At 35.7% G+C, this 23278-nt stretch overlaps 1 protein-coding gene across 13 annotated transcripts in view; it reads left to right on the forward strand.

Moving 5' to 3' along the window:
- Positions 1–23278, forward strand: part of DOCK7 (dedicator of cytokinesis 7) — a 219732-nt gene that overhangs the window by 158497 nt on the left and 37957 nt on the right. For 7 of the 13 annotated variants that reach the window (XM_032303467.1, XM_032303470.1, XM_032303473.1 and 4 more), the window contains 8 exons: positions 922–1091; positions 2040–2194; positions 12493–12675; positions 12786–12948; positions 16191–16287; positions 19366–19462; positions 19768–19902; positions 20812–20964. In XM_032303467.1, the coding sequence (XP_032159358.1) occupies positions 922–1091; positions 2040–2194; positions 12493–12675; positions 12786–12948; positions 16191–16287; positions 19366–19462; positions 19768–19902; positions 20812–20964 (1153 nt within the window). The remainder of the gene's footprint in view (positions 1–921; positions 1092–2039; positions 2195–12492; positions 12676–12785; positions 12949–16190; positions 16288–19365; positions 19463–19767; positions 19903–20811; positions 20965–23278) is intronic. The other 6 variants (XM_032303471.1, XM_032303472.1, XM_032303474.1 and 3 more) reach the window with 1 other exon arrangement.

Here is a 23278-nt window from a genome sequence, read left to right on the forward strand (position 1 = left end):
TGGGAGGCTGAAGGAGAGAGAATAAGATGTGGGACTGCTGCCAGTTGTAGCCTTAAGGACCTACGTTGACCAAATGTTTACTTAGAATGGTTCGCATAGTCAGAGTTTCTTCAATTTGAGAAGAGGCGTAAAAAAAAAGTTAGTGATTATGAGTATTTTAACCCAGTTGAAACTCAGGATTTGGGGAGTCTACAGAAGGTGTAGGACCCAAATGAGGTAGATGAGCAAGGAAGCTAAATTTAAATAAGAGAAGTCAAAGACAGTACCCATCCTCCAGCCTATGGACTGCATAATCCATTAGGTAGAAGATTTTTCTTTTAGAAAAAGCACCTGAAAGTTTATTTTTGATAAATGTGAGAATACCTATTTTGAAATAAAATTTGAAGCTACTTAAGATTTTTTTTCTTTAAAATATAACCATAACAGGGGTGCCTGGGTGGCTCAGTGGGTTAAGCCACTGCCTTCGGCTCAGGTCATGATCTCAGGGTCCTGGGATCGAGTCCCACATCGGGCTCTCTGCTCAGCGGAGAGCCTGCTTTCCTCTCTCTCTCTGCCTGCCTCTCTGTCTACTTGTGATCTCTCTCTGTAAAATAAATAAATAAAATCTTTAAAAAAAAAAAAAAAAAACCATAACGGGTCTTAAGTTCTTTAATGTGAATATGCACTAATGAGTTAATGTAAAAATAATTCAGATTTTCTCCTAGGTGAATTTGTTTAGCATTTCTTTTTCCCTCCATCTTTACTTTATATAGAGAAACATTTGTTAATTTTATAATGAGAAGTGTTTCATAGGAATACATGCAAATATTTGGCAAAGTTTAACAAAGTTGATTCAGTACTGTGAGTTACTGTTTGCTTTAAAGATATTAACTAATCTCTGTGACCTTTCTGCTGCTGCTGCTTCATCTTCTTTTTAAATAGACTGTTCGGATTGCACAAGAAAGTCATCAATATGGTACACAATTTACTATCCAGTCACGACTCAGACCCACGGTACTCTGACCCCCAGACAAAGGCGAGGGTGGCCATGTTGTATCTGCCTCTGATTGGCATCATCATGGAAACTGTTCCTCAGCTTTATGACTTTACAGGTACTTCGTGTATTTAAAACACATCCTAAAGGAAATCTCAGTGTTTCCAAGTTTTAGAAATATCTCGAAGCTTAAAGATCTTATTTTAGGAAAAACAATACAAGGAAATGTGCACTGACATAAGTAAACAGTAAATATTTAACTATATTACTGAATAACTTTTGACTACGTGAGAGAATTCACTGCAGGCTTTCCTTAAGTAGTTCTTACGATGAGTTTTTAGATGATTTATAACACTTCAGTACCTGCCTATTAGAAAATAGGTTTTTTGGTATGAGACTGTACTATGCATCTGAAAATATGTATGTAAGAAAAGACAGCAGATGTCTACCACCTTCAGTCTCATTTTTATTCATATATATAATTGAAATTAATATTTACCTGAATAACAAGAATTAGTTTTGTTGTTAACACAGGGATAAGAAGTTGAAGTTACGTTGCATTTTTAAAAACTAGAACTCACAAAGTTTTATTGCTCTTGCTTTCCATATTTAGAATTTCTTGGATTCCTTCATTTGTCCTAAATAAAACGCTGTAGTTTGCATTTAAAAAAAAACAAAAACAGACATTTATTGAGTACCCATTACGTATTAAGAACTTGAACAGAGTGGGTGATACAAAGATAACCAACTCAGTGTCTTGAGGGACTGACAGTGAGTAGTTCAACCAGTATTTTTATCTCCAAAGTGGGCTTCCTAATCTGAAGGCAGAAATGTTTATATTATTATATCTTCTTTGACTAGCAAGTTCTCTACAAAACTGTAAGTTATTAGTAGGAATGAGTTAATGTTTAAAATATTGTTGAAAATAAAATGATAAATATTTCAGGTTAACAGGTTTTTTCTTTTAATGAGTTATAGAGAATAGGAAATTGCTCAATAACTGTTAATTAATAGTTAATTAACCAAGTGGAAATGTTGTTATTTGTTTTGGTTTTATTTTTTCTAGAAACTCAAAATCAACGAGGAAGACCAATTTGTATAGCCCCTGATGACTATGAAAGTGAGAGCGGAAGCATGATAAGCCAGACAGTTGCCATGGCAATTGCAGGAACTTCAGTTCCTCAACTAACGAGGCCCGGCAGTTTCCTCCTCACATCATCGGTAAGAACAACCCTCCTGCAGAAGTTTTTTCTAGGAAGACAGGTATTTACAAGGATATACCCTTAAAGAACAGGTTGTTGTATTAGCTGATGCAAGAGTACTCTGAGTTTCATTCACTTTGTGGAAACTAAGATTCTGAGAATATTGTTTATCTTGTACTGAGTTGTTTTCAAAATTACTAATACCTCAGGGTTTATGGCATAAAGCTCTGGATTCCATCATTCAGAATTTTGGAAGTTACCTTATTGTATATGACCCATTTTCTTTATTTTCAGAATCAATTCATTTTGTTCTTCAACCCTAAGAAATACTTTCAGTTAATTTAGCAGTTGAAATGCTTTCTTTAAATCTCTGAAGATTTATACTGTTTCATGTTTAAAAGAAATCAGTAGGTACTCTGCCCCTATAATTATTCTCCCCCTTAAAGAGGGAAGGATATGGGAACAGAGAGGAAACAAACTGCCGATAGAGCAAGATCAAGTTCTAAAAGACTTCCTTTCAGAAAAATGCAATATTTGTGGAAGCTGTCCTGACAACTACAAGTTTTATTGAGATAGTTTACATATCGAAAGATTCACCCATTTTAAGTGTACAGTTTCGTGGTTTTTATTGTATTTACAGAGCTGTGTGGCCATCACCACAATCTAGAGTATTTCCATCACCCCAAGAAGATGCTTATGCCTGTTAAGAGCCACTCTCTATTTCCCCCCAGCCCTAAGCATCCACTCACGTACTTTCTGTCTGTATATCTTTATAGACTTGCCTATTCTGGACATTTCATATAAATGGAATTATACACTGTGATCTTTCATGTCTGGCTTCTTTGACCACATGTAAAGTTTTTGAGATTCAGCCACGTTGTCATGTGCATCAGCACATCTTAATTTTTTTTTTTTTCTAGTTGCCAAGCAGTACCCTTTTGTATTACTATACCAGATTTTTATCCATTTGTCAGGTGATGAACATTTGGATCCTTTCCAGTTTTTGGCTGTTAGGAATAATGCTGCTATGAACGTTTGTGTGCTTGTCTTTGTGTGCATGCATGTTTTTGTTTCTCTTAGGTATCTGGAAGTCAACCTGCTGGGTTACATGGTATCTCTGTGTGTAACATTTTCAGACACTTATAAATTCTTTTAAAAGTGGCTGCCCCATGTTACATTCTCACCAGCAATAAATAAAAATTCTTGTTTCTCAAATCCTCCCCAACACTCGTTACTGTCTCTTTTTTTATCATAACCACCTTGGTATAGAGTAGTATCACAGTGTGGTTTTAATTTGCGTTGCCCTAACGTCGGCTGATGTTGAGCATCTGTTCATTTGTTTATCAACGCATCTCTTTTGTATGCCTTATTTAGAGAAAAGTTCATCCATCTTTGTTACCATTTATATATTCTGAGTACAAATCTCTTACATGATTTGCAAGTATTTTCCCACATTTTATGGACTATCTTTTTGCTTTCTTGTTGGCGTCATTTGAAGTGCTGAATTCCAATTTATCAGTTTTCTTTTATCACTGGTACTTTATATATGTAGTATGTATAATATGAAAAGTACATGCACAATTAAGGTATCATTAATAGAAGAAACAATAGTGTACCTACCACCCAGCTTCAGGACAGAACACTGCAAATTCCTTGAAAGTTTCCAGTCTGCCCTCTGTTCAGTCCCTGTCTCTGCCCAAAATGACCACTGCCACTGCGCTCAATTTTTTTTGACCTTCCGTTTCATTTTTTTAAATTTCTTGTGTGAAATATATATGTTAAAAAGTATATGAAACATAAATGTACAAATTAACAAAATATTGTGAAATGAACACCTTTGTAACCAGCACTTAGGACAAAATACAGAACATTGGCTGCCTTTCAGAAATCTTTAGCATGCCCTTCCCTACTACAGCTGTCCACCAAGCTGCCCTCTATCCTAACTAATGAAGTAATTGCTTATTTGCTTATACTTTTGCCATTCAACTTTGCATCCCTAAATACTGTAATTTATTGTTGTTACATCTTTAGTTTTCATCTGTGTTATAAAATGTAGTTATCATTTACTGATTTTCATTTCTATATGTCATTAAGTTGATTGACTATAGTTCAGTTTATTTACCCATTCTGTTCTTAGATGCATGAATGGCTTCTGATCTTTGGTTATTTCAAATAGTAATCATATAGATTTCTTTTTTTCCCCCCTGTAGCTTTCTTTACATGTATCTTGTATATATATGCACTTTTATTTACATTATTTCCTAGGAGTTGAATTTGCTGTGTTAAAGAATATGTATGCATCTTTATACCAGATATACCTGGGTATTTTTCCAAAGGGTTTGTCTCAATTCATACTTTACCTACAGTATGAGAGTTCCCCTTCTTTCACATGTTCATCAGCATTTAGATTTTTCAGACTTGAAGATTTTTTTTCAATCTGATACTTTCTAGTTGTATCTCATTTCAGCTTTCGTTTCCCTGGTGCCTTATGAGGGTGTGCACTTCTTCATATACATGTTGGCCATTTGGATTTTCTCTGTTAAGGTGTTGAGGTTCTAGCGGTTTTTGCCCATTTGCCATTTGGTTGTCTGCCTTTGTTTATAATTTGTATGAGTTTATATGTTTTGGATCAAATCCACTGTCAATTATAAGTGGTTCAAATATATCTTTTTTTTTTTAATTTGTTACTTGCCTTTAACACTTACTTAATGGTGAATTTGGTGACTGGAGTGCCTTATTTAAAACACTTAAAAATTTTTTAAATTTTAAAAGTTTTTTAAAATTTTTAAAGTCTTTTCCTTTACAACTAGTGTTTTTTGTATCTTTAAAGATTTGATCCCTATTCTAAGATTTTGAAGATATTTCCTGTTACTTTTCCAAATGTTTTTTTCTTCTTCCATATTTAATCCTAAAATATACCTGGAATTTTTTATGAACAGTAGAATCTGCGGATTCAGGTTTGTTCATTCATACATTTATATTAAACCAAATTATCTCAGCACTGTTTATTAAGCGAAACTACCTCAGTATGGTCTGTCATGTAGAAAAAGGCCTCCTGCATATAAAAAAAGGTTTTTAACATGAATTATAAAATCAGCTTATGATGTTCCACTAAAGTAAGTAAACAAAAACCAATGAACCTGTGAGGATTTTGGCTGAGATTGTAATGAGTATATGAATCAATTTTGGTGAAAATTGGTATTTTTGCATTACTAAATCTCTTAATCCTTGAACATGATGGATCTCCCTATTATTTAGATCTTCTTTAACATCTGTGAATATAGAAACTTTTATAGGTTGTTTTTTTGTTTTAATATTTTATTCATTTGGGAAAGAGAACAAAGCACAAGCAGGGCAACAGGCAGAGGGAGCGGGAGAAGCAGACTCCACCCTGAGCAGGGAGCCTGATGTGGGGCTCAGTCCCAAGACCCCGGAATCATGACCTGAGCCTAACACAGAGGCTTAACCAACTGAGCCACCCAGGAGCCCCTATAGTTTTCACTACGCCTGGGTGGTTCAGTGGGTTAAGTCTCTGCCTTTGGCTCAGGTCATGATTTTAGGGTCCTGGGATCGAGCCCACATTGGGCTCTCTGCTCAGCAAGGAGCCTGCTTCCTCCTTTCTCTCTGCCTGCCTCTCTATCTACTTGTGATCTCTCTCTGTGTCAAATAAACAAATAAAATCTTAAAAAAAAAAAAAAGAAGAAGAAGAAGAAGCCTAGTACATCTTTTATAGATGTGGTTTTGGTCCTTGATATTTTTTATTTTTATATTATAAAATTACATGTGAGATATATATATATATATAATCTTATGAGTGTCCTCTTTTCCAAAAATTCTTTTTTCCAACTGTTGATTAATTTTGTGTGGAAATAGAATTAATTTTATACAGTGATGCTTATTTCCAGCAGAATTGCTAAACTAATAACATATGTGTAGATTTTTTTCTATCATCCTATCATCTGTGTATAATGGCAGTTGGTTTCTTACTTTCAAGTTTTTTCTATGACTAACTTTACTGGCCAGAACCTCCAGTACATTGTTGAATACAAGTGACAATAGTTGGCATCCTTAAAAGTGCAAACTTGCAACATTTCGTTCTTACACATAAATGCTATAGTTTTGGGGGGATCTTTTGGTTTTTGGTTTTTTTTCAGCTATCCTCTCTTACACTATGAAAGTCGTCTTTCCGTTCCTGCTTTGCTAAGAGTTCTGTTTTTTAATTATGACTAGGTGAATTTTATCATGCTCTCTTTGGATGCATTGAGACGCTTGTGTTATTTTGCTTTTAAATCTTTTACTATGACCCTTTTCAGTTGATTTCCTGGTGTTAAACCTGCCTTCAGTTGCCGAATTAAACCGACTTTTTCTCGTGATTGTATATTAATGGATTTTGTGTGACATAATTTAAGATTCATGTATTTATGCTTGTAGGTAAACAACTGCTTGTGATATTTTTCTCATAATGTTCTTTACAGGTTTTGAAATCAGGGTTAGGTTAGCCAATTTAAATTTAAAAGGGAGTTTACCCTTTTATTCTGTTCTCTGGAAGGACATGTTTAAAATTGGAGTTATTTCTTCCTGGAATATTTGGAGAACCTGTGGGTGATGCCATCTGTACTTGTAGTTTTCTTTTTTGAAAGTTTAAAAATTACTGATTTAATTTTTTTAATGACTGTAAGACTGTTCAACTGTTCTGTTTCCTTTTACACTGATTTCTGTAAATTTTACTCCAGTAGAAAAAGTCTGTATGATCCGTAGTGGATATAAATAGTTTCATATCTATGGTTGGCTTTTTGTACCCTTTGTCTTGCATCAGACTCAACAAAAATTTGTGTATATCTTTAGTCTTCATAAAAACCAGTTTGGGGCCTGTTAATGCTCACTTTTTTTTTTTTTTAAGATTTTATTTATTTATTTCACAGATAGAGATCACAATCAGGCAGAGAGGCAGGCAGAGAGAGAGGGGGAAGCAGGCTCCCTGCTGAGCAAAGAGCCGAAGTGGGGCTCAATCCCAGGAGCCCGGGATCATGACCTGAGCTGAAGGCAAAGGCTTTAACCCACTGAGCTACCCAGGCACCCCTTGATCCTCACTTGGAATGTTTATCTTTTTTTACTGTCTTCTATTTTCTTTGGGTTTATATTGTTCTTTTTCTAACTTGAGGTGGGTGCTTAGCTCACTAATTTTCATCATTTCTTCTTTAGTGCATATTATAAGCCTGTACATATTCCTTTAGTTAATTGTTTTAGTTACGTGCCACAGTTTATATGGAGCATTTTCATTATTCAGCTCAAAAATAGATCTAAAGTGCATTATGATTTTTTTTAGATTTTTAGGCTCTGAGTTTTTGTTCTAAAATGTTTAATCTTTCTCCAAAGAAGACCTACAAATGGCCAAGAGACACATGAACAAATGCTCAACATCATTTGGCATCAGAGAAATACAAATCACAACCGCAATGAAATAACCACCTCACACAGATTGGAATGGCTTAAATTAACAAGTCAGGAAACAACTGATGTTGGCGAGGATGCAGAAAAGGGGAACTCTCTTACACTGTTGATGGGAATGCAAACTGGTACAGCTACTCTGGAAAACATAGAGGTTCATCAAAAAAGTTAAAAATAGAGCTACCTTATGTCCCAGCAATTGCACTATTAGATATTTTTCCAAAGGATGCAAACATAGTGATTTGAAAGGGCACATGTACCCCAGTGTTTATAGCAGCATTGTCCACAATAGCCAGACTAAGGAAAGAGTCCATCTATCTCTTGACAGATGAATGGATAAAGAAGTTGTGTGTACACACATACACACACACTAGAATATTACTGAGCCATCAAAAAGAATGAAATCATGCAAATGGAACTAGAGGGTATTATGTTAAGCAAAATAAGTCAGAGAAAGACAAATACCATATGATTTCACTCATGTGGAGTTTAAGAAACAAAACAGATGAACATAGGAGAAGGGAGGGGAGAAAATAATATGAAAACAAAGAGGGAGGCAAACTGTAAGAAACTTTTAACACTTGGAAACAAACTGAGTGTTGTTGGAGGGAAAGTGGACGGAGAGATGGGGGACAGAGGGATGAACATTAAGGAGGACATGATAAAGATAATGATAATGACCACTGGGTGTTGGATGCAACTGATGCATCACTATATTCTGCTGTTAAAACTGATAATACAGTATGTGTTTATTAAATTGAATTTGAATAAAAATTTTTTTTAAATTCTAATCATAAGGTGAGGTGCCTGGGTAGCTCAGTCAGATAAGCATCCAGCTTTTGATTTTGGCTCAGGTCATGATCTCAGGGTTGTGAGTTCAAGCCCTATATAGGCTCCTCACTGGCAGAATGTGGAGCCTACTTAAAATTTGCCCTCTTGGCTCATTTGGTTGGGCAACTGCCTTTGGCTGAGGTCATGATCCCAGGATCCTGGGATTGAGCCCCAGCAAGGAGCCTGCTTCTCCTCTCCCTGCTACTCTGTCTGCTTGCGTGTGCGCTCACTCTCTCTCTCTCTGTCAAATAAATAAAATTATTTTTAAAAATATTTTTTAATTGCTCTCTCCCTCTCCCTCTGTTCCGGCAACAAAATGTGTGTGTGTGTGTGTGTGTGTGTGTGTGTGTGTGTGGTCATAGGAAAATTTCTCATGATCCTGTGCTTCTGATTTTGGCCTGATTCCATAATCAGAGAACTTTGTGTAATTTTATTTTGTTATATTTGTGGCATCTGGTTTTTATGGTCTTATATATAGTGAGTTTTTGCAAATAGCTCATGTATTTGAAAATGCATAGTCTTCATTGTTCTGTATTTGTCCATTACACCTAATATTTCCAATTTGTTAATCTTACTGTTTAAACCTTTGTTTCTTTTTACTGAATTCTTTCTGCTTATTCTAATACCATACTACAGTCATGGTTTTTTAATAACTTGTCATTTTGTCAGGTTTAGTTTCATTTGAGGCCTTATTATGAAATATCTAATTTTAAATTATGTTTTTTTGATGGATTTCATCTTTTATCAAAGTGAACTATAATACTTTTTTTTAACTTTCAAGTCTACTTTGTGTATTAGTTTAGTTATGCTGGGTTTCTTCCGAGATACGAGTTTTTCCATCCTTTACTTTCAGCATTTTTTTCTTGTGTTTTAAAAATGTTTGAAATTTATGTTTTAGATGTCTTTTATAAATAGTATGTAGTTAGATTTTGTCTTAAATTTTAAAAATCTGTTTATTTTTGTCTCACTAGAGTTTTTAAAATCATTTAATTTAGTGTAACTAAATTTAATATGGATTTGATGTACTTAACATTTTTTTTAAGATTTTATTTAATTATTTGACAGATCACAAGTAGGCAGAGAGGCAGGCAGATAGAGAGGGGGAAGCAGTCTCCCTGCTGAGTAGGGAGCCTGATGCAGGGCTCGATCCCAGGACTCTGGGATCATGACCTGAGCCGAAGGCAGAGGCTTTAACCTCCTGAGCCACCCAGATGCCCCTGTACTTAACATTTTAATGTCACTTCATATTATCCCATCCCTTCTGTCTCTTTTGTCTCCTTATTTTCTTTTGTTTTTTTTTCTACTTCCATTTTTTCCTCATTCTACATTTTCTTTTCTGCTAGTTTGGAAGTTATACATTCTGTTTGTATTCTTTTTGTGATTGTATTACAAACTACAGTGCCCTTCCTTAAATTAAATTCCACTCCAATCATTCCATTTACTTTCACATTGGTTAATAGAAGGCTCTCAGAAAAGGTTGCATATTTATTTACCTTTTTAAAAAAAATTTTTTTATCTACCTTTTTAAAGTAGGGATTTATCCCTACTTAAATGTTATTTTTAGGCACTTCTAATTATATATATCATTAAACGTCAAAAAAATTGTTACTTACGTGGCTGTATAAATTTAATTATCATTTGGATTTGTTCACATGTTCACCACTGTATTTCCTCTTCTCCCAAATTTGTGACTGTTCATAAGAAATATTTTTCTTCTTTGTGAAATACCCTTTAGAATTTCCTGTTCTATGTTGATGAATTCTGTTTCCTTGAAAAATGTGTGACCTTCATTCTTAAGGTTTTTGTTTTTGTTTTTTCGAAATAGCATCTGAGTTTCCTGTTTTGTTCCAGCATGCTAAGGTCATTGTTTCTACTGTCTTCTCATTTCCATTGCTGATATTTTCCCCCTCATCTTTATGATATTCTCCTTAGAATTGATCTTCTGCGGTTTTACTCTTCTATCTAGTTTTAAAGTTTTTTGGTTTTGTTTTGTTTTGTTTTGTTTTGTTTTGTTTCACAGAGGACACAAGTAGGCAGAGAGAAAGAAGGGGAAGCAGACTCCCTGCCGAGCAGAGAGCCCGATGTGGGGCTCAATCCCAGGACTCTGAGATCATGACCTGAGCCGAAAGCAGAGGCTTAACCCACTGAGCCACTCAGGCGCCCTTCCATCTAGTTTTAAATTTATTTATTTATTCTGCTTGGTATTTTTTGGACTTCTTAAATCAGTGGTTCAGCATCTTTCTTCAGTTCTATGAAATTCTCAACTATTATGTGCCCAAATATGTCCTCTTCTCCATTCTGTCTCTCCTCTTTTTGTATTCCAATTCAACATCTGTTAGTCCTCTTTATCCTATCCTCTGTGTCTGCTCTTGTTCTGTGTAGTCCATCTTTTTGTTGACTTGTGCGTCATGCTAGGTTGTTTCTTTTGATCTATCTTCCAGTTTATTCATTTCTTCTAACTGTATCTAGTATTACATTAAAGCAGTCCATGGGGTTCTTAATTTGGTTATTGTGTAATTTGGTTCAATGAATTTATGTAGGTGACTCATATACAAGTGCATGCATCCGTGAGAGGCGGTGAACATAGAAAAGTACTGACTCTCTCTGGAGCATTCTTTCTGCATTTGAATCTCAGTCCTGGTATTTACTGCAAAATACATGTACAAAATACTTCTCAATGTCTTGATTTTCTGGTCTATAAGATGGGTTTTGTAATAATATTTATCTCTTTGGGTAGGTGCAAGGGATAAATAAGTTCATATGCGTGTTCGGTACAGTGAAGGGCACAGAGTAATAAGCATCTTACGAGTGTCTTCTGACCTCATTTTCATCATCGCGGACAGCAGAGTGATTAGGTTAGTGGTTGAGATCTTGACCCCAGCAGCTAACATCCCTTCCACTGCTTTCTTCTTCTTATGTAGTACATTTACTTCACCAAATGTTAGAAGAATATAAGATTTAGCGTCTGGTTAACCTGGACTAAAATCCTGGTTTACTCTCTAGCTTTCATTTCCTTACCTATAAACTAGAAATAGCAATAGTTAGTACCAACTCCTAAAATCATCATGAGCATTAAATAAGAAGAAATGATTAGCATAGAGTCTAGTACATTGCAACTTTTGTTGTGTTTTGTCATCATCATCATCATCATCATTATTATCATCCTGTGTTCTTGTTTGTAAAACTTAGATGATACATGCTGCTTGGTAATATTGTTGGAGGCCTAAATGAAATAACATAAGAAAAAAGAGCTTAGCATGATGACCCGAGCAGAATAAATATGGAACAAATGGTTCTGTAGACAAGTTTTTGTTAGTTTTTCCCTTATAGTTCACATACTATATAGTAATGCAGACCAAAGACTGAAAATAGCACCTTCACCTTATCTGCTCTAACAGTGGCCCTTGAGAGGAAACTGTGGTTCTCTAAACCTGGTAAACATTTTGTTACTACTTTCTATTCTTACATCACTTTTACTGAATGCTTTTTTCCTTTTACCATATTATATCAGACATGATGAGAATAGATATATCAGTGTTAATAGTAGGATCTTTTAGCTTTTTCCCTCGATGTTTTCTATTAACGTTTATTTATTGTCTACTGGAAACCCTACTATAAATTAAAACAATCTTTCAATGCCAGGAAAAGTTTATTAAACCTCAGGACTTGAAGTTTAAGGTTCTATGTGACTTATTCAAGTATTGTCTAAATCAAATGGTGGGTTTATTATTTTTTTTAAGATTTTATTTGGCTGAGAGAGAGCAAAAGAGAGAGAATGCACCTCTCACAAGTTGCGGGGGACAGAGGGAGAAGGAGAAGCAGGGAGCCCGAGGTGGTTCTTGATCCCAGGACTCTTGACATGACCCAAACTGAAAGCAGACTGAGCTGCCCAAATGGTGTCCCTCAAATGGTTCTTTTTAAATATTTGCTTTTTTCAGCAATTTTTGTTTTATTGCATTTAGCAGGAAACACCTGACAACCCCCCAAAAGAAAGAGCCATTGATCAATCTGTCTCATCCTACTGTTCTTTATTTTCAGAGTGGCAGGCAACACACTACCTTTTCAGCAGAATCCAGTCGGAGCCTTTTGATCTGTCTGCTTTGGGTTCTCAAGAATGCAGATGAGACGGTTCTGCAAAAGTGGTTTACAGATCTCTCAGTCCTGCAGCTAAACCGGCTACTGGATTTGCTTTATCTCTGCGTATCTTGCTTTGAGTACAAAGTAAGTGATCACTGTGCCATTGCAGGGAAGAATGAGAAAGCAACCATCACTTGGAAAAGAAAGAAGAAAATTTCTTCAATGTCTCTTCTTTTCTAATATTTAAATTTTAGGGAAAGAAAGTGTTTGAAAGAATGAATAGTTTGACCTTTAAGAAATCAAAAGACATGAGAGCAAAGCTTGAAGAAGCTATTCTTGGGAGCATAGGTGCTAGGCAAGAAATGGTGCGCCGAAGTCGAGGACAGCTTGGTACGTACACAGTAGCTTCTCCTTCTGGTGAGAATTTTTTCAGTTTCCTTGAACTATATATTATAGTGATCATTGTTGCAAGTCTTCAAAGATTCTACACTTTTTTAAGTGTGTTTTACTGTTTTGTTTGTTTTAGAGAGGAAGGGGGGTGAGGAGCAGAGGGAGGACAGAGAGAATCTTAAGCAGGCTCCATGCCTGGAGCCTGACATGGGGCTTGATCTCACAACCATGAGATCGTGACCAGCGCCGAAATCAGGAGTTGGATGCTTAACCGACAGAGCTACCCAGGCACCCCTTAAAAAGTGTCCTAAATGAAATGGTGCATTAACTTGAGGAGCCACTTCTCTGTAAGAATTTAAGTTAGAGTTCTAAATAGGGTGAACATATTTCCTGATTTATTCTGAAGAGTCCCAGTTTATTCCTGTTACCCTTGTGTAATTATTAATAGCACCCCCTCCCCTTTTTCGGACTTCTAAAAAGCAGTTTTAGGTTCACAGCAAAACTGAGCTAACAAGACAGAGATTTCCCATATACTCCCTAACACACATGCATTGCCATCCCCACTGTCAACATCCCCCGTCAAGTGGTGACTTGTTAAACTTGGTACTGAACCAGCACTGAGACATCATTGTCACCAAAGTCCATAATGGACCTTAATGGTTCAGTCTTAGTGCCATACTTTCTACACAGCATCACTTTTTACACTTAAAAACTTCCTATTTGACACAATAAGTTAATATACCCTGTATTTAAGGGAAATATATTGTCCATCAGACTCAAATTTATCAGGGAGAGATACGGGTTAGTAGCATTTGAGGTCTGTTTCTAATCCCAGCTACTGGTATCCATTAGCCATATAAAACCTTGGCCAAACCACTTAATCTCACTTTCCTTTTCCTCATCCACTTGTGATTGTTTTGAGAACTTAAAAGGTAGTTTAACTAACTGATCTTATCATCATTGTAGTGACTGTGTGTGTAAACATTTCATAAATTCTAAACTGACAAATAACAGTGTTGCTGAGAGCTCCTTAAGGTCAGGGACATGGCTCAGTTGTCTGTGTATATGACACAAGCTAATAGTTCAATATATATTGCACATTTATGAATATTTTTAATGTTTTTGATAGGCCATAAACACAGATAAACACATAAATATCATTTATCTGTGTAAACTTAAATATCTTTTATATGCTATCCTGGATGTTTGGAATTTCATAAGAATACAAAACCTTTTTCTTTAGAATTAAAAGCATCATTTTTCTTCACTTTTTGTTTATGTACAGTCTACAGGGTACTTAACAGATTTTCTTTTAACTCCTTTATTACATACAACAACCCTCTATGAAAGCATGATAATTAACTTTTATTTAGGTCATTAATTTTCACCAAAATATAATGAATGATTATCCTTACCTTTAAATTAAAGAAAATGAAACTCACCAGAGGTAAATAACTTGCCTAAAGTCATAAACTAAGGGACAAAACCAGGCTCTTTTGACTTCCAGTGTAGTTCTCTATATTGTACTACAGTTCTTTCTAAGGTTTAATGTCAGAGAGAGTGGCACTGTTAACAGTATGTTACGTTTTTAAAGCCTGTGGCCTTAGGACAGCTATCTTTGTATGAATATAAAAACTGAAGTTCTCTATGTAGAATCTAAAATAAATAAGTGAATAAACTCATAGATACAGAGAACAGATAGGTGGTTGCCCTGGGTGTGGGGCGAGGTATGGGCAGAATAGGTGGAGGAGGTCAACCAGTATAGACTTCTGGTTATAAAACATGTAAGTACTGGAGATGTAATGTACAGTGTGGTGCCTACAGTTAATAATACTGCATATTATTTTGAAAGTTCCTAAGAGAGTATATCTTAAGTTGTCATCATAAAAAAATTACAATGCATGATGATGCATCCATTGATGATGGATGTTAACTAGATTTATAGTAGTGATCATTTAATAATGTATACATATATTGAATCATTATGCATCTGAATCTAATATAATGCTATATGTCAGTCTTTTTTTTTTTTTTTTAATTGAAGTTCTTGAGGTGCCTGGGTGAACTGGGTGAACTCTGAATTTTTACTTTTTTTTTTTTTTCCCATCCTTCCAACCAATTTCAAGTCTTGGGTTTTTCAAAAAGGAGCACTAGTTTTCTACTTAAACTGAAATCATGGCTGATTCTATCATTTAAGTGTGTATCTCTGACAATTCTAAATGGCTTCTTCATTTCTGCTGGATTTGTATGAACCAGTTCTATTGCTGCTACCCCTTATAGGAGCCCCCAGCATTCAGGCTGCTTTCCATCCCAGAAACCTTGGGAGAAAGCCCCCAACTTTCTCCCATCCTGCCTTCTGTGGACCAAAGGGAATAATTACTTTAGGAATCCTTCTTATTTTGTTTATATATTAAACAAAAACTTGTTGAACTCTCAGTATTGCCAGACACATTGTCAACCCCGAACATAAAGGGGTGAACAAAATAGGCATATTCTCCATTCTTAAATAGCTTATATTCTTGTGATCATAAGGGCTGTGGAGAGAAATAAAGCCAATTAAGAGGAAAGGAAGTGTTGGAGAGGGCTGCCTGGGTGGCTTAGTGGGTTAAGCCTCTGCCTTCGGCTCAGGTCATCATCTCAGGGTCCTGGGATCAAGCCCCACGTCGGGCTCCCTGCTCAGCTGGGATCCCGCTTCTCCCTCTCCTTCTGCCCCTCCTCCCTGCTTGTGCTCTCTCTCTCAAATTAATAAATAAAATCATTTAAAAAAGAAAAAAAAGTGTGGGGAAATTGAGGAAGACGTTTCTGTGGAGGTGATGAATAACCGGCCTGTGAAAATTTGTGGGAAGAATAATCACATGAGAGGAACAACGGCCACTGCAAAGGTCGTCATTCAGGAACATGTAGAGGGAGACTGTACCTACACCGAGAGCACACACACAATAACTGTGGTGCAGGCGGGAGGGAGAGTAAGGTCTTAACCACATCGGGCCTTATGAGCCACGGTTTAGGTTTTGAAAAAAATCAGGGTTAAGGTTTGCTTATAATAAAAGGGAGTTGGTTTTTTAATATTACATGTAACAAGTGTATTTCTTCTATAACTGCTATAAAGAAGTTTTAATGAAAAGTACTACTGTTCTACTTGTGCTGAAGATAAAATGGCTATGTATAAAGTTGGCATTATGCAGTATTTCTTGTATACTTGCAAATATGCATATAGGTTGGCCAAATGAAATAACATTTTAAAAATGGTTTTGAAATTTATTTGACAGAGAGAAGCCCATCTGGAAGTGCCTTTGGAAGTCAAGAAAATCTGAGGTGGAGAAAGGATATGACTCACTGGCGTCAAAACACTGAGAAGCTTGACAAGTAATATAGCCTTCTATTTTTTGTTACTGATGGGCTTTTTGGATTTCAAATGCAGGAGGAAAATCACTAATTTTAGTGGGCTTTTTTTTTTTTAACAGGTGTTCAAATCTTAGACAACAAAATACTTACATTTAGTTTTTAAATTTTAGATTAAAAAAGATTTGAGGGAAGAATTTTTCATGTGGTATAGTAAAGCAGAATGTTTGTTTTTGACAGTTATCTCTAAATATCTTCTTTTGAAATATAGTCTGCAACAATTTCTGAATATGTTTTGGGAGTCACACTAACTAAATATTTCCATGTCATCAACAATTAGGAAGCTAAACTTCGCTCTCTTGGAGCTTAAAATTTAATTGAAGAAAGACAAAATACTCCAGGTCTTCTGTTTCTAGCATGAGATAAATCTGTTGGCTAACTGACCCTACTGCCAAAAACAATTAAAAATGTACTTCCTGGCTCTGGGATCCCAAAGGACTATACCTCTAGTGCAATAAACCCTTCTCACTGGCTAGGGGACCTCAGGTAAAATTGCTTGGCATGAAATGTGACATTGAGTCAAGGGGCTAAAATTTTTCTCTTGAGTATTTGTAATTACAGCCCTCAAGTACCTTTACTCACCCAATAAACTCTGAGAATAGGGTGACCAACTCATTCAAGTTTGCACAGTACACCCATGTTGGTATTCCAGGGAGTCCCTCAGTCCTGTCCTAAAGCAAATCAAGATACTTGGTCATCCTATGTGATAACCATCTTGTGACCAGGCTGTGGAGGGTTTTCACAGATAAACTTACAGAAATATTAGCTCACACACAGTGACATCATATACCGTAGGAAAGACTGCCTTGTATAAGCCAGCAAAGAGCAGGTCACAGACTCGGTTCCATATAGATGAGGGTTTGGATTACAAGAAACTTATCTTAGTCTCTTAAGGCTGCTATAACCCAATAAAACACACTGCATTGCTTATAAACAACAGAAATTTGTTTCTGACCTTTCTGGTGGCTGGGAAGTTCAAGATAATGACATTATCAGATTTGATGTCTAGAGAAAGCCCTCATCTGGGTTACAGACTTTTTTTTTCCTTTTAAAAAGATTTATTTATTTATTCATTTATTTAGTGTGAGAGAGAGAGGGAGAGGGAGAAGAATCCTGAAGTAGACTTGAGCATAGAGACCAACACAAGGTTTTATCCCAGGACCCTGAGATCATGACCTGAGCCAAAATCAAGAGTCAGATGCTCAACCAGCTGAGCCAGCCAGGTGCCTCTGGATTACAGATTTCTTGCTGTCTTCTTAGATGGTGGAAGGGCAAGCATACTCCCTGAGCCTTTTGCATAAAGGCACTGATTCCATTCAAGAAGGTTCTACCCTGAGGACCTAATCACCTTCCAAATGACCCGCCTGCTAGTAGCATTGTCTTGGACATTAGATTTTCAACACATGAATTTTGCAGGGACACAAATATGCAGACCATAGCAGGTTTTGAATTCAGTATAAACATTTAACAATTCTAAAGCTTTAAGTATGTCCGCTTTTCTCTCTTTGTCCAAGTCCATTTCTTTGATTACTTTTCCAGATGTGTTTTGTTTTTTAGAATTCACAGAGCAGAGAGGTATTATACTATATTGCTTCCTTTTGCATTTGTATAATGTGTTTTCTCTGCATTTCTCTCTGTTAAGGAAGCTGTTGGTGGTGGTGGTGGTGGTGATGGTGGTGTTTTCCTGATTCTTTTTGTTTAAGCAATGATGTTATTGTCATGTTTCTAAATAAAATCTTATGGGAATTTTAAATTTGATCATTATATATGTATTTCCCAATTTAATTTTATGTTGTATTTTCTCCTTATTTCATTTATAAGAGGCACCTGGGTGGCTCAGTTAAGCGTTAGCTTAACCGGTTAAGTGTCAGCTTTCAGCTCCAGTCGTGATCTCAGGGTCCTGGGATTGGAGCCCACATTGCATCAGGGCTCTCTGCTCAGCAGGGGGTCTGCTTCTCCCTCTGCTCCTTCCTGTATTCTTCCCCCGACTCGTGCTGTCTCTCTCACTTATTTTATCTCAAATAAATAAATCTTTAAAACATTTTTTCGTTGGGCGCCTGGGTGGCTCAGTGGGTTAAGCCGCTGCCTTCGGCTCAGGTCATGATCTCAGGGTCCTGGGATCGAGTCCCGCATCGGGCTCTCTGCTCAGCAGGGAGCCTGCTTCCCTCTCTCTCTCTCTATGCCTGCCTCTCTGATTACTTGTGATTTCTCTCTGTCAAATAAATAAATAAAATCTTTAAAAAAAAAAAAAAAAAACATTTTTTCGTTTATAAAATGTAAATTCATGTACTAAGTGCTTAGTAATAAAGACTCAGAGGCTTGAACATCCAGAAACTTGGAAAAGTTAGCATTTACTATGTTCTTGTAATTCCACCTTTATTTATGTGTTTTGTCTACGTTGGTATAATAGAGTTTCTGTATATGTATTACCAATAAACAAATGTCAGTTTTACCCTTTAAGTAAACTACTTTGTTGCATCAACTTGTTTTATTTCTAATGGGTGATTCAGTCCAGAGTTTTAGGGAAGAGTTCAGTTGTTTTCTGTATCAGAATTTTTGTAGGAAAATTTTTTGTATTTTTGATACAAAAATATTGAAAATTTAGATGCTTTAAAAAAAAATAAGTACTTTTATCTTAAATAAATAAATTGAAAATCCTTGAAATGGTAAGATGAGTACTAAACATTTGAGGGTTGCTTTACTTGAAGCAACCCTACATTTAAGCCCCCGTAGCACCACCTAGTGTCAGTGCTTTTCAGAATAAAACAGTGTCCTCCTGTAGCAAACATCTCTGAAAGCTAAACATTTATGCTTTCAGTGGTATTATGGGACTGAATGGGGTGAGAAAGTCTGTATTGACATGGTTGACAAAAAGAAAACACTTCTTATTGTGTAAAATACTTCGTTTTCTCTTACAATTTTTCTTTCAGTCAAGTATTGAAAAATAGTCCCAAGTTTGTTTGTTTGTTTTCCTGTGTATCTTAAGTCTTTTTTGAATGGTGGTTCTGTGTAAATGTATTTTCTTATGATATTTTGTATTAGATCAAGAGCAGAGATTGAGCATGAAGCACTGATTGATGGAAATCTGGCTACTGAAGCAAACCTAATCATTTTGGATACATTAGAGATTGTCGTCCAGGTAAGACACACATGAGGAATTTAAAGTATAGATTTGGTAAATTGGGGTTGTGCCAAAAGTATTTATTGAGCCATACAATTACATTGAACTATCAGTAGTTCATAAAAATTTTTCTTTTTTTTTTTTTTTCACTTAAATCCTATTCATTCTTTTTTCCCCCTGTTCTTCCCTTAGTCAAATCAGCTGCTTTTCCCTAAAGTCCTCCTAGGTCTTTTCCTATTTGAAAAAACTGTTTCCTTCTGTTCTGTCTCCCTAGCCAAATTGCAGGTACATCTCTGTTTTATTCATCTGTTTTTAAATTGTAGACAGTTTCTGTAACAGAATCCAAAGAGAGCATCCTTGGTGGGGTCCTGAAAGTCCTACTACATAGCATGGCCTGTAACCAAAGCGCAGTTTATCTACAACACTGCTTTGCTACACAAAGAGCCCTGGTGTCAAAGGTAGGTCATTTCTGAACATGCAGTTTCATCAGACTTTGCTTTCTCTCTTCATGTTGTGTAAGATCATCTAACACACTCATTGGTTAATATAGTTAAAATTTTAATAATAACTTTAAGATGTATGATTCTTCTTTGCCTCTTTCTACTATTTGCCTTTTGTAATTTCTTTCTTATTTGGATCACCCTTAACCACTTTTGGGCTTAAAAAACAATAGTTCTATTGTGGAGAAGGGCCCAAAATTCATAACTAATTTTAAATATGGAGCTTTCCTTGTTTTCTGTTTATCTCATTCTGTCTGTTCCTTATTTGATTTGTTAAAGAATTTAAGGTGTAAGTAGTTCATTCTATTGGCATTAACTTTACCCCATGATGAATGGAAAAGAAAGTACTTTTGTTTGTTCAGCTGCTGCAAATATTTATTTCCAGTGTTCATTTTCCCCAGGAAATAGGTATATTCTGAAATCTTGAAGGTACCTGTTTTATCATAGTCATCTAATAATATGGAATGCAGAGCTGTCGATGAAGGTTTAACCAGTGAGAATTACTTTTATACCATTTTATAATAAAAACATTGCAGAATTATTTCATGTTGGTTACCACATTGTTTTGTGCATAGTATCTAATCTCAGATAGTCCTACAATCCCCTGTAGATAACAACATTAAGCCCTTTTTATGGCTGAGAAAACTTGTTCAGCATCACACTACTAGCTAATGAGTGACATAATCAGTATTCAGACCCAATCCGCCTGGCTCTGTGGTCAACATTATTAAGCATTATTAAGCATCAGCAAGTAGCACTTTACCATCTTAAAAACTGGGCTATACTAACAACTCTCTGGTTCAGGCTATATTAACACGTGTTGGTGGTGTTTTGTTGTTACTGTTGTGTGGTGGTGTTTTTTTACAGTTCCCTGAACTCTTGTTCGAAGAAGAGACCGAGCAGTGTGCGGACTTATGCCTCCGGCTTCTCCGACACTGCAGCAGCAGCATCAGTACGATACGCTCACACGCCAGCGCCTCACTCTACCTCCTCATGAGACAGAACTTTGAGATTGGCAACGTGAGTATTTATCCCCGGGTTTATAAGGGAATATAACTTCTGCAGATATCTTGTAAATGTGTTTTGGGGAGAGCGTGGCATTTTGTTTAAGTCTAGACTTCCTTGGTATTTCTTACTATGCGGCTGTCTTACAAAAACCCAAGTCTCCAGTCTTACTTCCTGTACTACAGATAACACAGAGTAGCACAACTTAGAATGTACATGTATCTTGAGCTTTTGGAAAACTCACTTATTACGAGTAAGTAAAATAAAAATGCTAATAAAGAAAATCAAGGGGCACCTGGGTGGGTGGGTTAAGCCTCTGCCTTCGGCTCAGGTCATGATCTCAGGGTCCTGGGATCGAGTCCCACATCGGGCTCTCTGCTCAGCGGAGAGCCTGCTTCCCCCTCTCTCTCTGCCTGCCTCTCTGCCTACTTGTGATTTCTCTCTCTGTGTGTCAAATAAATAAATAAAATCTTTAAAAAAAAAAAAAGAGAGAGAAGAAAAGAAAATCCAAGGTTTAAATGTCTTAGATTGATATTCTATGATTATGGGCCAGTCTGAAAAACACCATGTTTTTATTAAAGTGTTTTATTTGATAATCTGTTCACTTGTAGTATTTTTCTTTTAGTCAAATGTAGAACTCATTTATTTTTACTTATATAAGTATTTAAGGCCTAGAATTGTCCTTTGAGCATTGTTTTTGGTATCTCATTGTTTCTGATATGTAATGTTTTCAGTATTTTTGTTTTATAGATATTTTGTAGTTTCAGTTTGTATTTTTAATCCAATGAGTTGACAGCTCTTTTTTTTTAAAGTTTGGTTGTTAATTTTTAGTTTTATTTCATTATGATTATACAATGTTAGATAACTATGTCTACTTTTTTGTGCTGTGGATGTGTAGTGTTACTTAAACCCTTAAAAAGAGTGTTCTTTATTTCAGAGTACTGAGTTAAAATACTATATTAATTACATTATTTTTCTATATCCTTGCTATTTGGTCCACTTGGTGGACTGAAGAGGATTTAAAGCCTACACATAATTTATTTCTCCTCTACCTCTTATTTGGTAAATTGATATTCATGACTGTTATCTTTTATTACTTTTTGTTTTGTTTTGTTTTAATCATCTCTTATTTAGCTAAATATTATCCTGTAGTTGTTTGTGCAAGACAGTTCTTGGGAATAATATTTCCCAAGTTATTGATTGTTGTTTTCTGCACTTAATGGACAGCAATGAAGTTTTTTTGCTTCAGCCTTTGAGTGGAAAAAAAGGAAAAAGACTGGTGAGAAAGATCAGTAAAACACACAAGATAAAGAACACATAATAGAAAAAAGAAAAAGAGCTACTTGAATACCATTTTCTTCTGGCTTTAAATATTGTTATAGAGATACCTAAAGGTAGCCTGATATTTTCTTCCCTTTTAAATAACTTTTCCCCGCCCAGTTGCTAAAGGGATTCTCTTTAAATTTAAAATCAAATACCTTTTCTAGAATGTGTCATGGTATTGACCAGTTTTTGTTAATTTTCTCAGACACATGATATCTACTTTCAATTTATTTCAGAAAGTTTTCTTGAATATAAAATTGAGTATTTTCTTCCAGAGTTTGGGGTTTTTCTGCTAGGTACCAATTGTACATATGTTGAATCTATTTGGCTTTACGAGTTTTGTTTTGTTTTACTTTACTTTTTGCCCATCGTTTTCTCTTTTCCTTTTTAACATTTAAAATTTCTGTTTATTGTGGGTTTTTTCCCTCAGGATTTCTTGGTCCTGTATACCTAATGTGCTCTCCATGACATCCTTTCTTTCTTTTTCCAGTTTTATCTTTTTTTTCTATTTCTTTTTAAGTAGTGTTAGCGCACATGTAAACTCCTATTTTATGTCCTCTGAGTTTATTTCTGCCTTGTTTTCCTTTCTAAAGTTCATATGTTTTATAATGTATGGCAAAATATTTTATTAGAATTTTCATCTGTTTCATAACATTTTTCTATTAAATGTGTTTTTGTCTGGTGAGTTTCACTGATCTTTCCTTTTTTATCAGTCAACATAGAAGGAGTTGGATTGTCTTGGCCCACGTATTTGTAGGACATTCCTTCAGGGATGTATTTCTCATGGGAATTTGCTGTTGTACATACATCTTGCCTAACTTCCTGAAGTTTCTGGTTAGTCCATTTCTATCCAGTTTTCCCAGATTTTTAGCTTATTTGTTTTCAAGACAAATAGCTTTGACTTCAAAGTGAGTCTCTTATCTAAAAGAAGTATTTTTCCCCATGATTTCGGAAGTCTGTGCCTAGCATCCCTCACTATTGCTTTCTTCTCCTTGCCTTCTTTTGA

Source organism: Mustela erminea, chromosome 10, assembly GCF_009829155.1.
Source record: "Mustela erminea isolate mMusErm1 chromosome 10, mMusErm1.Pri, whole genome shotgun sequence".
NCBI classification, from domain to species: Eukaryota; Metazoa; Chordata; class Mammalia; order Carnivora; family Mustelidae; genus Mustela; species Mustela erminea.